This window comes from Manis pentadactyla, chromosome 6 (genome assembly GCF_030020395.1).
Source record: "Manis pentadactyla isolate mManPen7 chromosome 6, mManPen7.hap1, whole genome shotgun sequence".
Taxonomy (NCBI): Eukaryota; Metazoa; Chordata; class Mammalia; order Pholidota; family Manidae; genus Manis; species Manis pentadactyla.
The window spans coordinates 341,091-356,343 of record NC_080024.1 but is presented as its reverse complement, the minus strand read 5'-3'; the positions used below and the strand labels follow the sequence as shown (position 1 = coordinate 356,343).

The 15,253-nt window shown below is 49.2% G+C and overlaps 1 protein-coding gene across 2 annotated transcripts in view; it reads right to left on the bottom strand.

Annotated features, from left to right (window-relative positions):
* Positions 1-49: 49 nt before the first annotated feature.
* THAP4 (THAP domain containing 4) overlaps positions 50-15,253 on the bottom strand; it is a 36,620-nt gene continuing 21,416 nt past the window's right edge. For both annotated transcript variants that reach the window (XM_036901310.2, XM_057503323.1), the window contains exons 3-6: positions 13,744-13,903; positions 11,695-11,804; positions 10,773-10,876; positions 50-341 (exon numbers count right to left, since the gene is read on the bottom strand). In XM_036901310.2, coding sequence (XP_036757205.2) covers positions 222-341; positions 10,773-10,876; positions 11,695-11,804; positions 13,744-13,903 — 494 coding nt within the window. In that variant the 3' untranslated portion in view covers positions 50-221. The remainder of the gene's footprint in view (positions 342-10,772; positions 10,877-11,694; positions 11,805-13,743; positions 13,904-15,253) is intronic.

Genomic DNA, 15,253 nt, shown 5'->3' with positions numbered 1-15,253 from the left:
GCAGATGAAAGGAATGTATAGTCCACACAAGTGAGGATATGCAAAATGCTCAGCCATAAAAATAAAGGCCTTTTATTTGGTTTTTCTCTGCCATTACACCGACACATGGCAACACTCTGGAACCCAGGGGACCCGAGCCACACCCACGGGCTGCGGGGCAGAGGCGAAGCGTCACAGCCCCACGTGGCCAGGCCCTGCCCTGGACGAAGCTGCACTCTGGGTCACGGGGTCACCCTCTTGTAGGTGATGTGAAGATGCTGAGTCATGGGCTGGGTAGTGGTTGCCATGGACACGGTCTGTTCAAGTTTGCCTTCAGAATTCAGCCTGAATTTTCGGGTAATCTGAGCAGAACAAAACAAACACAAAACACCTTAGTTTTGCCTTCCAAAGATTCAACAAACTCTTGGAGGTCAGACCACAGGCCCTGTGCTCCTGCGGAGGTGGTAGCATGTCGCCGGAGGCCTGTGAGCCGGGCAGTGTCCCCCAGCCAACGACAGTCTGCTCACTGCCAGGGCTGACGGGTCTGGGCCCCTTTCCATGCCCTTCAGTTGTCCCCAGAAAACTAACAGGTGAACATGGAAATCGGTCTCAGTTTAGGTTAGAAGCAGTCTTTTTCTTTCTTGTCTCTGTAAATTACACACTTGATTAGACAACAGATGACCTTCCAACAAGTTCCTTCTTATTAACCTCTATTTTCATTCTACAACTTGAACTGATGTCATGTGTGTTGTTGGAAAACTCTGGAACCACTAATTCAACAAAATTATGGCTGTTACCAAAAAACACAAACCTGCAGCAACCAGTCCTCCAGTGAGAAAACCCCACAAGCCTGGGACGTCTGCAAACAGTGAGGGCACGGTGGCTGGGGAGAGACAGTCCCAGTGTCACCGATCTCTAGCACTCCAGGGCTTGTCGGGGGCTCCAGAGGGTATGAAACAGGAGTTGTGCTTCAGGCCACAACCAACTACTTTGTAGAGAAAAAACATTAAAGCCACATTTCAAAGAATCTATTTACAAGCATCAGAGAACCACCAAGGCAGGAAGGACCAAGGTCCCAGAGAGAAGGGAGGGCACAGCGTGACCCGACCTGGAGGCACTGAGGTGAGGGACCCAGGCACCCAGGAGAAAGGAAGGGGAGCCAGCAGGTGACAGAGTGACATCGTCAAAGCACACTTTACCCCTGACAATGCAGGGGTGATGGGCTCTCTCCCTCCATGCCATGGAAAATCCATGTATGACTTCTGACTCCCCAAAAATCTAACTACTAATAATCTACTATTTATCAGAAGCCTTACCCTTAACATGAGCTGTTGATTAATACTTACTTTGCATGTTATATGTATTATATACTGTATCTCACAATAAAATAAGCTGGAAAAAAGAAAATGTTTTTCAAATTGTTACAAATATCCAAAAAAAACCCCTTCCAGTATATTTGTTGAAAAAAATCCACATGTAAACGGACCCACTTGGTTCAAACCTGTGTTGTGCAAGGGTCAGCTGTAATTAAAATAACTGCTACCCTAGCATTCTAGCTGCAGAGAAAAATACCCTTCAAAAACGAAGGCAAAATAAAGGTATTCTTAGAAAAGAAACACTCAGAGAGTGCACCCCCAGCAGGACTCCCCACCCTTTAAAGAAAATTTTAGAGGCAGTTCTTCAGGTTTGAAGGAAGTGACCCCTGACAAGCACAGAGCCTGACATGCAGAGCAACAAAGGAGTGAAAGTGTGGGTGGTGGTACGTGAACAGAGTACACGAGGTGTAGTCATGATGTCCGTGTGTGTCAGATCACATGGCAGCATGCAGACAAGGCAGGACGACGACTGTGGGGCTGGCACTAGCATCTGAACCGCAGGGCCTCTGAGCCACAGCGGCATCAGCGTCACCCAGAAAGGGTGGAAATGCACCCCAGGCCTCACCCAGACCCTGTGGGTCAGATCCAGGTTCTGACAAGTGTCTCAGGAGACTCACACAGACACCACAGTCTGCAAGCGCTGTCCTGAGGTTCTTGCTGTAGTTCAGATTTAGTCTAGTACTGAGCTCCTTAAACTTCAGTGAGTCTAGGATGCACACTGTACTCCCTATGGTGACCATCGACAGGACAGTAGGAGAGTATTTAACAAGCCAATAAACAGGAAATGAATGAAGAGAGACAGCAGGGAGTTAGCAGAGGACCCAGCACCAGGATGACCAGGTGGCAGCCCCAAGCACAGGCAAGCTGTCCCACCTGTACCAGCTTCTCTGACTCTACATTATTTTGGAGTTCCACTTGAAAATGAACAGTTTTGCCCTTGAGACCACTGTCCAAACAACGGGATGAGTGGAGAGAAACAAGGCACACACTGCACACGTGTAGGAAGTGCTGCTGGCCTCAGAGCTCGTGGCCTGGGAGACCCTGCTCCCCCGGCCTCCTCGCCTCTGCTGTGGAGACAAGAGGTGGGCAGCACGCGGTCTCACGGTGCCCACTGGCTGTTCCCCTCACTATGAATACTGCTTTATACTGTGCAGATGGAGCACGGGGACAGCGGTGGGGGGACACTGTCATGAGCCTTTCCAAGAACAAGAGACCAGGCTTACCTTTCACGCTGAGCCTACCCAACTGGTGCCGAGGCTGACCGCCTCGTAACAAGTAACACTAGAGGATAACTTGCAGTTTCTGAATGGCTCCATCACCCGCCACCTCAGGGCGGTCAACACCAGCAATGGCAGCACCAGTGCTTGGCTCCCCTCGGATGAAATTTCTCACGCTGTTTCCCTCAAATGGAAGTCATTTGGGAGGATTTAAAGCCAAGGCAGGCTGCTGCATCACTAAGGCTCAAAGCCAGACCTCTTCTGGTGCCTATGGCCTGTGGAGACAACCGGAGGTCTGGTGAGTCCTGTGGTCACCCCCAGGCTGCGTGGCAGCCGAAGCACCACTGGGAGAAGTGTCCTTCTCAGCCACAGCCTCAGCGAGGTGGGGCCTTTAAAACTACAAAGCGCAGCTTGTTCAGGCGCTGGGTGATCAGCGGCAGTGTGCGCCCACGCCCTAGAGAGAGGCCACACAGCCAGGAGCTCAGCTCCTGCAGCCTGAGGCAGGTCGGGGGGCCCAGAGCCTCTGAGGTGACGGGAGGCCAACTCCCCTGGATGTTACAGGCCCGGACAGCTGGAGCGGAAGTGCGATGGGAGGGTTTCTTGATGAGTTAATATTTTCACAAAGTGCTCTTATTCTTACTGTTTTGTTCAGTAGGGAAACAGTCGAAAAGTAAATGTTAGGAGGAAGGAAGATGGCTCTGACTTTGTTTTGGCCCTAAAATAAGGACACCGGGAGCCGCAGTGGCTGCTGCGCCCACGCACAGCATTTGCACTGAGCCATCAGGCGACAGTGAGGATGAGTGGGCCACACCAGGTAAGCGTGGTGACGCACTCTGCTACCTGGGAATGCCCAGACTCCCCAGGCCCTCAGGGCCCTGCAGCCAGCGCTACAGTCACGAAGCACAACAGAAGACCACATGCTGCAAACACAGTTTCTTTCTTTTTCCTTTCCACTGACAGCCAATGAGAAAAGGCAGACAGAAATGTAAAAAACACACTTAAGGGCTTAATAGCAAAGTGGAGCTAGAAGAAGAAAGGTTCAGTGAATTGGAAAACAGGCCAATGTAAAATACCCAAACTAAATAACAGAGAAAACAGACAGAAGCAAAATGGATAGCCTCAAGGACATGGCCTAACATACGTTTACCAGGAATTTGAAAAGGAAAAGAGAGTTAAGAAATAATGGCTAAAAATTCCCAAATATGATGAAAAACAAAATCTTACAGACGCTAGAATCTCAGGAGACCCAAGCAGGATGAATAAAAAGAAAACCATATCCAGGAACACTAGTGAAAGGCTGAAATCCACAGATAAAGAAAAATCCTGCAAATCAGAGAAAAAAGAAATTATGTATGGGCATTAAGAATTACAGTTGACTTTTCAACAAAAACAGTAAAGGTCAGGAGACAAGGGAACAACATGAAAAATGCTTTTTTAAAAAAGTACCTGTTAACCCAGAACTCTACATATGGCAAAAATATCATTCGGAACAGGATGAGAGAGGATTCTGTGAGGATGGTGGCAAGTAAGTTGGATGTAAAAAGTAGGAAAAGAGATAACCACATAAACAATTAGCACAGGAAAGCAGTGTGGTTTTACTATTTCTCAAAGTAGATTTCAATGTGTGGTGTTACAGCTATAAAGAGGAACATTTAATAAGTATATATCATCATATGTATGCATCAAATTAACAGTTTCAAAGTCATGAAGCAAAAAACAGAACCAAAGAAATGAACACAAATAGCCTCAGTCACAGCTGGAGATTTTAATACCACTGTTATTACACAAAATCAGAACAACAAGAAACCAGCAGTATACAGAAAATCTGAATGATATTATCAATCCACTTCACCTAACTGGCATTTTCAGTCCACTACACCCAACAGCCATCACTTTTTCATTTTGAGTGCTCATGAAATATTTACCAAGTTAGATCATATATTGGGGCATAAAATAACTCAGCGTATTCTCTGGGCTTCGCAGGATTTAATTAGAATCATTAGCGATAGGATATGTAGAAAATCCTTAAATAACACTTCTAAATAATAGTGTTCAAAGAAAAATAGAGAAATAAAACATTTTGAGCTAGGAGATGATGATACATTTATAGCTTCAAATGGTATATTTACAAATTAAAAATGGGTTGAATATAAATGACCTAGTTTCCCCTTTAAGAAACCACAAAAGAGGAGGAAATTAACCCATGATAATTAGAATAAAAGAAATACGATGCAAAAATCTTCTAATTTATGTACTTTAATAATACATAAATCCAGCAATAAATAAAAATGATAAATCATCAATCAAGTGGAGCTTATTCAGAGAATGCAAGGTTGGTTCGACATTTGAAAACCTATTACTATAATTCATTATGTTAAGAGAATAAAAGAGAAAAATCACAGTCATCTCAATAATTATAGCAAAAGCGTTTGTCAGAATCCAATCCCCATTTATGATTTTGTAAAACTGGTAAACTAAGAAGTAAGGAAATATAAGTTGAGAAAGGATATCAATAAAAGTCTACACGTAGCATCATACCTGGTGGTGAAAGACTGAATGCTTTCTCTTGATATAGAGAACAAGGCAGGAATGTCTGTTCCCACAACCTGCATGTATATTATATTCTCTTTCCTATCCAGTATAATAATGCAGAAAAAGACATAAAAGGCATCAAGACTGGAAAGGAAGAAGTAATACCGTCTATAATAGCAGATGACTGTTTATATAGAGAATCCTGAGGAATTTGTTTAAAAAAAAATCTACTAAGATAAATAAGTGAATTTAGGAAACATGATATAAAGTCATAAGTCAACTGTATTTCTATATACTAGCCACAAATAATTAGAAAGATTAAAAAATTATTTACAACAGCATACAAACCCACAAAACACTCAGGGATAAATTTAACAAAATAGGTACCAAGACATGTACACTGAAAACTACACAACAATTAGGGTGAGAGACACCTAAATGGAGACATTTACCATGGAATTGGTTAAGAGACACTCAGTCTGTGGGAGATGGCACTTAGTAAATTAATCTAGAAAATCAAGCAACCCCAACAAGAAGTTTTCTAGAAATCGACAAGCTGATTTTAAAATTCATATGGAAATGCAAAGGGTCCTTGGATAGCCAAAAGAATTTTGGAAAAAAAGACAAAGATACAAGGCTAGACAGGCTACAGTACCTGATTTTAAGGATTAATATAAAACTATTGTAAGCATGACAGTGTAGTATTGGTCTAAAGACAGACTTGGAGACTAATGGGATAGAACAAGTCCAGAAAAAGACTGTACACATACAGCGAGCAGATTTTTGTAAGGCACCTATGTACTTCAATGAGTTAAGGGTGGTCTTTTTTTTTCAACAAATGTGCTGGAGAATTGGATATGTGCACAAAAAAATGAAAGAATCTTGACCCCCACCTCATACCATACAAATGCATGAATTCCAAAACTCTAAGGCAGAAGGAAAAAAATATACAAATTCTTCAGAAAATGCAGGTTAAATTCTTTGCTGTCTGGGTTAGGTAAACATTTTTAAGACAGGGCATAAAAGCACTAACTTTTGTAAAAGAAAACATTGATAGAAGAACTTCTTCCAAAATAGAACATTTAGTTAAAAAGAAACCAAAGGCAAGCCATAAATTGGGAACATAGTCATAACACCACCGCCTGATGAGTATGGCTTGTCCAGAACACATAGCAAACTCCTGCCATCCAGCCACGCCACAAGAGCTCACTGAGGAAAGGGCACTCACTTCACAAGGGAGATACAAGTGGTGAAGAGCACAATGAGAAGACGAGTGACACAACCTGTCATCGGGGAACACAGCACCGCAGTGGAAGGCCACCCCTAGCCACCACGTGCCACTCGGGGACCCGTGCCAGGAGAGGGGGCGGGCCCATGGCTGGCCCTCTGCACTACTGTGTGCAGAGGTGCGGCCGCCCGAGTGAACGGGCTGGCACTCAGTATGACTCAGCAGTCCCAATCCTAGGCATTCACCCAAGAGAAATGGGAGCACGTGCTCAAAGACACATAAACTTGAGTGTGATTGTTCATAATAGCCCAGAAGCAGAAACAAACCAATGTCCAGCAACAGAATGAGTAAGAAAAATGGGTACATGCAGCTGGTGTAATACTACTCAGCCATCAAAAACAACCCAATTACTAATAAAAGCAACAGCACAACTGAGTCTCAAAAACGTCACCCTGTATAAATTGGACAGAGAGAGTGCACGTGGTCCAGCACATTGAGAGAGTCCAGGTGACACGTACCTAGTCCGCAGTGACAGAAACCGGGGCCAGCTGTGGTGGGGGGTACCGAGGGCTGACTGCAAGGAGCACAGGGACTTCCTGGGCTGATGGGTTGTTCTCGTCTTACTGAGCGTAAATACACTTGTCCAAATGTGTCAAAATACACACTTGAAGCGTAGCATTGATGGTATGTAAAATTATATCTCAATAGAATTGATTTTTTAAAAGTAAAAAAAAGTTCTTTTAAGCCACAGTAATTAAGACAGTGCGTTATTAGCATCGGAACAGGAGAGATACAGGCAGACAGCGTGAGGAGGCCGGGGAGGCATGCAGACGGGGGCTCAGGACAGGAGCTGGCCGGGCTCTGCCAGAGAGGCCAGGGCGGCCCTCCCTTGTGCGCAGACTCGATTCCAGGTGCAGGATGACCTGAGAGAAAGGCTTCTAGTCAGATCTGTCCAAGGGAAGAAACTGGTAAATTGAACCATATATAATTAAGAACTTCTGTTTCTCAAAAACAATAAAAAGACGTGAAGAGATCCTCATGAATAAAAAAGGTATTTGCAACACAGGTAACATGTCCAAATTATATGAAGAAGTCCTAATGTTTGTGAGAACAGATGCAGCAGGTGGTCAAAGATCTGAACAGGATTTGGCAGAGGACGTACCGAAAAGACAGGAGATGCTCAACCACCATGATCAGAGAAACCCGACACAGAGGCCCCCCACCTCGGGATACAGCCAGCATTAATGGATGGAGGTTCTAGAAGGCGGGGGCCTCCCTGACCCTCAGAATCAAAAGGGGTATGGGCCTGGACCCACTTTGTCTCAGGGCTGCTGTGGGTCACACACTATGAACACTGTGTGTGGGGGGCGGTCTTAAGTGACCAGAGGTGCAGGGGGCCTATCCCAATGTTCGCGATGACTCCAGGGGCCTCAGAGGCACCTACGGGCACTCTGCCCACCAGCTGCTGGGCAGACAGATGCAGTCCTGGCCCTTGCCTCCTACTCTCCTGGCTTCACATGTGAGTTTTCTCCCTTCCTGGTTCTCCCACATCATTGCAGAGGGTAAGGCCAACCCAGGGGAGGGAGGAGCAGCCCAGGGGGGAGGAGGAGTAGCCCAGGGGGAGGAGCAGCCCAGGGGGAGGAGGAGCAGCCCAGGGGGGAGGAGGCCCACTCAGGCACATGCAACCAGCCTTGGATTAGCTAGGTCACTTTGTGGAGCAGAGCCCTCCCCTTGGCCCCAACCCCACAGGCCTCCCCTCCACTCCCCTTCTCCTTCCTTTCACAGAAAACACACTTTTTTGTTTAATTAATAAAACCCAAAGTTAATCTCTAGCAAAAGTAAATAAATTCCAAACAAAACCCAGATAGAACAGGTAGCCTTTGGCAAGTATAAGCAAAAAGAGCAAACACACAAAACATCAGAAAAATATGGGGGACACAGAGGCAGGTAAAAAGGGAGTATGTGTTACTTCTTCCAGAAACTCTGAAAACCTACATGAAATCGGCACTTTCCTGGGAAACATGCTGTGGATAAAGTGAAGGTTCCTGTGACCAGGATTCTCACCTGGCCCTGTTCAGCTCACTTGCTACACACGTGTGGGCAATATGTCATTACTGACTCTATATAAAGAGCTCTGGGCTTCATGCAGGAGAGCGGAGATGAGACTGGAGTGGTGGCAACGTCAAGGACAGAGACAGAGACGGCTGCGGGGGCCCAGAGGCAGACTCCCTCTGAGTGGACAAGATTCTAGTGATTGACCTGCTACCGTGGGAATAAAGTTGGGTATAAACCCTTTCACCCCAAGGAAGTTCCACTGTCATTCTTTCGTCTCACTGAATCCATAGTGAAACTGCCCAGGGATGAAACCTATTGGCAAGACACATGCATCTGTACAGGAAGCAGGGCAGGATACCTGGACAGCTGAGCAGCCACGAGGGATGCAGAGGTGCTACCAGGTCTTGGCTCCGCGCTCCCACAGCGCCCAGCCCAGGCCCTTTCCGAGGAGGTCTACCGGAACAGCCATTCCCATGGGCTCCTCCTTCATTGGGGCAGAAATGGCTACAAAGCTCCCAGGTCATTCTGGGGATAACTGATACCAAAATGGGTAATGATCTCTGGAAACACTTATTTACTCTATCACGACAAGTAGGCATATCTTTAAAAAGCAATCATGACTCAACGTTTAGAGGTTATTAATACAATTCAATTCATCAACAGCTTCAAGTGGAAAACAGAGAATCCTCCCAAAAGAGGCTGAAAAAGCTTTTGATGAAACTCAAAGCCCATCCCTACATGTGACTCCTAGCATCCTGGGAGCAGCATCTCCCTTACACAGCAAAGGCTGCCTGCCAGGAAGTAGCACCAAACATCCCACAAAGGGGGCAACTCAGAAGGATGCCCAGCAAGCTGGGGACAAGCAGCAATACTCGGCCACCCAAGAGTCAGTGCCACGCCTGGGACCCAGCTGTCAGGCGGCGAGACGTCCCGTTCAACAGAAACTTACAGAAACCAGAAGTTTCCCCATAAAACATCAACAACCACTTAGAGATGAATGGAAACAACATCCCATTACACAGCAATGGCAGGTATAAAGCACCTGAGACTTCACCCCACCATGAAACGTCCAAGACCTCACAATGAAAATTACGAAGATACAAACTTGCAGAGAAGACCTGAAATCGCTGCAGCCACCAGGTGTTGTGTGCCACCACCATGCAGGGCCAGTTTTCCCCAAGCTGACCCCCATCTATGCAACCGTGCTGCAAAACTGTGGACTGTGACAGGCTTATAGGACAGGCCATCTAGGAGAGGACATGCCTAAGAACCCAGCAGACAGAGAAAGGATACTGGAAACTCTCCCTAGAAGTTAAATTTAACACAAAGCTATGGTGGTCTTAAGTTACCAAATGATTTTAAGTTACTGCTGGAGAAAAAGCAGACAAACAGACAAAAAGAAACAGACCCTCTCCCCATGTATGGGGGTGTGGCTTAAGACAGGCATGACATTTCAAGTCTGCAGGATGCCTGGTGCTGGCTGGGAAGTCAGATCTGTACATTGCATTGTGCAAGCAAATGTGCCAGAGGCCAAAGGTCTGAGGCACAGAGGGAAGCTGCAGGACATGGAGCAGAGATTCATCCTCTGGGAGAGCGCACGGCCTGAGCAAGACCCCGAATCCAGACCGTATAGCAAAGGGCCCCAGGGACAACTCAGGGGCTCCCAGCCTGTGGACAGAACATGCCGTCAGCCACGCAGCAGGAGGCACTGAATGCACAGGCTCGTACGTGCACTCCGACAGATTTGGGCTGCAGAGGGCAGAAGCTCCCACGAGTCACCAAGAAAATCATCCCCTGCAGAACAGCCAATGGCTGAGAACACCGGTACGCAGAGCGAGAAGCGAATGGCTGACGGGCAGCGGACAGCCCTGCTCCCTCGCGGGCCAAATTTAAACACAGACGAGGTACCGTCTTTTACTGACCAGATTCAAAAGGCTGCAAGCCGGAAGCCACACCGTGTTGGTATCGGAGCAGGCAGCCAGGCCCCTCATGGGATGCTGCTGGGAATGCGGCTGTTAAGAAAAGCAATTCAACCATATCTAATGGAATTTAAAATGCAAGTGTCCTTTGATCCAGCAATTCTATTCAGAGCAATCTGTCAAATAAATACAGATATACTTGTGAAAGCAGACAGCACAGATGTAAAAGGATGTCTGAGGCAGGAACACAAGAACACACCTGAGGAACACCTCGTTGCCCACTGGCCAGGGGCCAGACCACTACATCGCACCGCAGCCCCGGCACAAGCAAGCCTCGGCAATGACGTGGGTGTGGGGTGGACAGACCTCCAGGACAAGGCGGTTGGTGGGTTGGGGAATGATGTGTAATTCCACTGATCAACAACACAGCATGGCAGCAGCAAGGGGGGCTGCCTGGCAGGCTCACCTGCTCCACATGGGGCTCCTTGGCGAAGGAGATCCTGGCAATGGAGTGGGATGCGATGCTCAGCTCCTGCCCGTTCACCTCACCCTCCTCCACTTCCACGATGCCTGCAGGGAGGGCGCTTTCTCAATGCATGGCAGCTGGACCTCCCCCCACCCCCGCCTCTGTGCAACCAAGGGTTCAATGCTTCTCAACTCTGAGGCCACAGCATGCCCCGTCGCCTGCAGGGAACCCCTGGTGTAAGGAGAGGCTGGCAGATGACCCATAGGGGTTACCCTGGCCCTAGGCCTGCCTCTCCTCCACCCCACCCTAGCTGCCCCTCGACTTCCAGCCCCACGCCTTGGGCAGCCACATTCCACGCCTGGTTCCTCCTGATCATCTACCTGTTTCCAGAAAATAGCTTGCTTGAGCCAATGAGCAAGGTAGAGGTTCAAGGAGCTGAGTTTTGAGTAATTTCTAATTTGTGACCCTGGTAACTATTTCAGGATGACCTCCCATTGTGGGTGGAGCTGACTTCCAGACAGAGAGCCCAGCGGGGGTGAGCCGCCCCCACAGGACCTTGTCTTGCACTTCTACTGAAAAGAGCCAAAGGGCGGGGCTAAGGGGAAAGAACACCAGCCCCACCTCACAGGGCGCTCCTGCGGCCCCAGCCACCCTGGTGACCCCAGGCCCAGGGACCCCAGACAGGGCCCCAGCCCCTCTCCTGTCTGCCCCGCTGAGCCCAGGCCTGATGCTTTCCTCCCTGAAGGTGCCTGTGGGATGACACCGCATCTTGACAGTCCCCCACAAGATGGGTTCACGAGCAGGGACACACCCAGGGGTCACTAAGAAGGCAGGAGGCAGATGCTGCCTCACCCATCGCCCCCCTTGGCCGGCATGCACGAAGCATGGGTGGAGGGCAGGGTGGGCAGCCAGCAGAGGGTACCTGTGTTCTGGGCGCTGACGAAGGCCACCCTGTTGGTGTGCGGCTCAAGGCGGATGAAGCCGCACTCCCTGTGCATGGGTCTGCGTGTGTCCAGGTGGAAGGCGTTGAACCTGGACAGGCAATGGGAAGAGGTGAGGCCCCAGGCCTGATGCCCACCAGAGAGGCCCAGACTTTGTGGAGCACACGGCTCGCTTTGTAAAGCACCCACCCGCCAAACGTAAAGGTGCTTCTTGTTCACACAGAGCACAGGTGTGTACAGGACACAGCACAGGAGGCACGGCAGATGTGTGCGGGCTTGACTCACCAGGTGTGGCAGGGCCTCCCACCCCCAGCCCTCACCTGGAAGCAGCCCTCCTGGTGTCCCCGGCCCACATCCATGGCTTCCTACTGACGGTTCCTGCCCTCAGGGTCTGGCTTCCTGGCCGACGGGTCCCGAGGCTGGGAACTTGTTCTGCATGACTTGGGTACACCCTCCCCCAGGCCCTTTCAGCACCAGCACCTCACGTGCTTCTCTGTCCCACGAGCTCCGCAGACACGGTACGATCCCACACTGATACCAGGCCTTTCCTCCTTTGGGCTATTCTCCTGCTTAGGAGTCACATCAATTCACATGGTAAGAAACAGGGCAAGCAGCAAGCCAGGACACGGCTTCTCATCAACCGCACTGTGACCTCAAAGCCACCGTGGTGAATGACGTGGCTCGTTGTCTTGAGCTGAGCGCTGACCTACAACTAAAAACCAGCCTGTGTGTGACTGCACTGGGGTGTGGGTGGGGACTTGATAATGTGGGTAAATGTAGTAACCACATTGTTTTTTCATGTGAAACCTTCATAAGAGTGATTATCAATCATACCTTAATAAATAAATAAATAAATAAATAAAACCAGCCCGTGTAACTTCACTGGCACCTGAGTGGCTGTAGGGACCTATCCACAGACAAGTTCTGGATGGGCTGTTGCTGAAGGACACGGCTCACATGAGGGGGGCCCATGCCCTCCCCGACTATGACCCCTGGTGAGAAATACATTTCACATCCTAATCTACCACACACACACAGTTAACACTTACCAAAATATTTACTTTCTACTCTATTCTGCTTCATTTTTCTTTTAATTCACCTCACAAAACTGACTAGCATTAAAAGAAAATTAATGTTAGATACAAAATTCTCTACTGGGGTTGTAACCCACAGTTCAGAAAGACTGCTTTATATTTTGTGAGTTATTTTGTGTTATCCAGAGTTGCTACCTTTTGGTTTATGTAGAGAATATCATTTTGCCCCCCTCCTTCTATCAGGAATAAGACAATAAGGTTTGAGGTAATAGTTTTTAAAACAGTCACATCTTCTAAATCCTTCTGAAAATGCCAGGCATTATATACGTAGTATCAAGTTAGTAAGATTCTTAACAGAATTAAGTGTACAGGGGAGACTGGGGAATGGATGGAGTTTTACTTTCTACTTTATATCTTCTTTATTTTTATACTCTAAAAACATGCATTACTTCTGTAGTGAAAATTAAAAACATTCTCAGCCTGCCTGTCCTCCTCTACTTGGCCCCTGTGCTGTGGCCTGCCTCCTGCCTTCCCAGAAGCCCCACCTCTTTCCCCGACGTGTGGGTGCAGCTGTAGGACCTCGGAGCTCTTCTGCTTTGCTTGGCAGTAAGAGCGTGAGAGCCACACACCGAGAGCTTCTTTGAGACCTCAAACAGCTCGGGGGTATGTCTAAAAGAAATCCACAGCCTCTGATTTTCAGTGATATCGGGGTGACTGAGTTCCAAACAGGAATACAGCCCCAGAGGAGGACTTGCATTTACTGTTATGGGGTTAGTGAGCTTGAGATTTCTGTTGTCAGCCTAGTAGCTTCAAAAATGTGAGAACAGAAAGTACCATTTTTACCCACTGTGTGTCTTAGTTCCCAAGTTTGGGGCAGGAGGAGGATGCCTTGATGAAACAGCACCCTTGAGCCCTCTTCCCTTTCCCACCTGGCACTGGTCTGCCTTCCACCAGCCTGGAATTGCCTGCAGGGCAGTGGGGCAGGGGGGCACTTACGAGAAGTTCAGGACGGGCTGGCCGGCATGGGAGATGTGCGCCTCCTCCAAGTACTGGAAGGGTTGCAGTGTCGGGAAGGTACCGGCTCCTGGTGGGTCTGACAGCCAAGTGCCCAGCATCCAGGACAGCGGCTCCACCACTGGGCTCATCGTGGGTGGCTCTGAGAAGAGAAGGAAGAGACGATCAGTTCTTCCTCGCCCACTGTTTTATAGCCACACCTGCTGAGCCCTGCGTGGAGATGCACGCTTAGTACTGGAGCAGCTCTCACAATTACAGCGAATACTGCAGGACCCCAACAAGCCACCAACCACTGTCAAGAAGGGCAAAAAGGCCAAACAATTAGCAAACGTCACTTTGCCAGGTCTGGCCTCAGAAGTCCCTGCTGCAGGTCCTGCACAGAGAAGTGTGGGAGGGGCCTGGTGGGCTCCAGTGCCGGGGCGAGGGGCATGAGGGGACAACAGGGGCCGAGGAGCAGGCAGGGTGTGCAGCCTGCTCAAGGCTGGACTCAGGCTCCCGGGAGGCTCTGGCCCCACATCAGCCCTCCCCGTGCCCAGTGGGCCTCTGCAGGTGACTACCCGCCCAAGAACCACTGTCACTGCGAGGGAGGGGTGACACCCAGGCATTGAACTGAGAGGTGTCAGGTGCAAGGGACCCAGGTGCAGGGCAGGAGCTGGGCTCACCGTTCTGCCAGGTCCCCCCAGTCCTGCTCCACCAAGCAATCATGGACTGAAGGCTGGTTATGACCACGAGCTGTGGAGTGGGCTCCAAGGCCCGGGAGGGGGCACCTGCCCCACCTCCCGCTGCCACCAGGGCACTCAACAGGTGCAGCTACTGCCCCCCCTGAGCCACGCCCTGTCCCATGCCTTGTCACACCTCTCAGTACTTTAATCCCAACAATTAACATGATACTGAGGAGAAGCAGGGGCGGAGGACACACACCAGTGGACCTGAGCAGGAGGCTCAACAGTCCAACGCTAGGCTTTGCCAACAGACCTGAATGTGCCGAGGCACTGGCTTCCATGCTGGGGCTGATGCTGCGCAGCCAACCCCAGGCCAGCAGCTGCAGGAAGCGTGGGGCAGGGCCAGGTTCTGGGTCTGACTGGAAGGCAGAGCTGTCTGGGTTTGTGGTGGCTTGGATGTGGGACAGAGAGCGAGGAGGCGACCCCCAGATCTGTGGCCTGAGCTGCTAAGAGGCCAACTTGACAGCAAGGGTTTGTGACGTTTGACACTTGTGATTCTAGGTAAACTCTGTCAGCCCAGACAGCCCAGGTCTGACAATTCTGGAATAAATAAAAATCATCACTTTTCAGGCCGCTCTGGCTTACAGAACCTCCCACCTGGCGGGCTTTACTAGGCTCAGTGGCAGCATCAGAAGGATCCACTCCCTGACGGCTCGGTCCCAGGCCCCACACAGAGTGGCCTAGTTTGTGAGCAGCCGGCATTGAAGTAGAAATATGCTGCTGAAGCTACACTGCTCACACAGGACAGCAGTCCTGGTGATACGCATGTC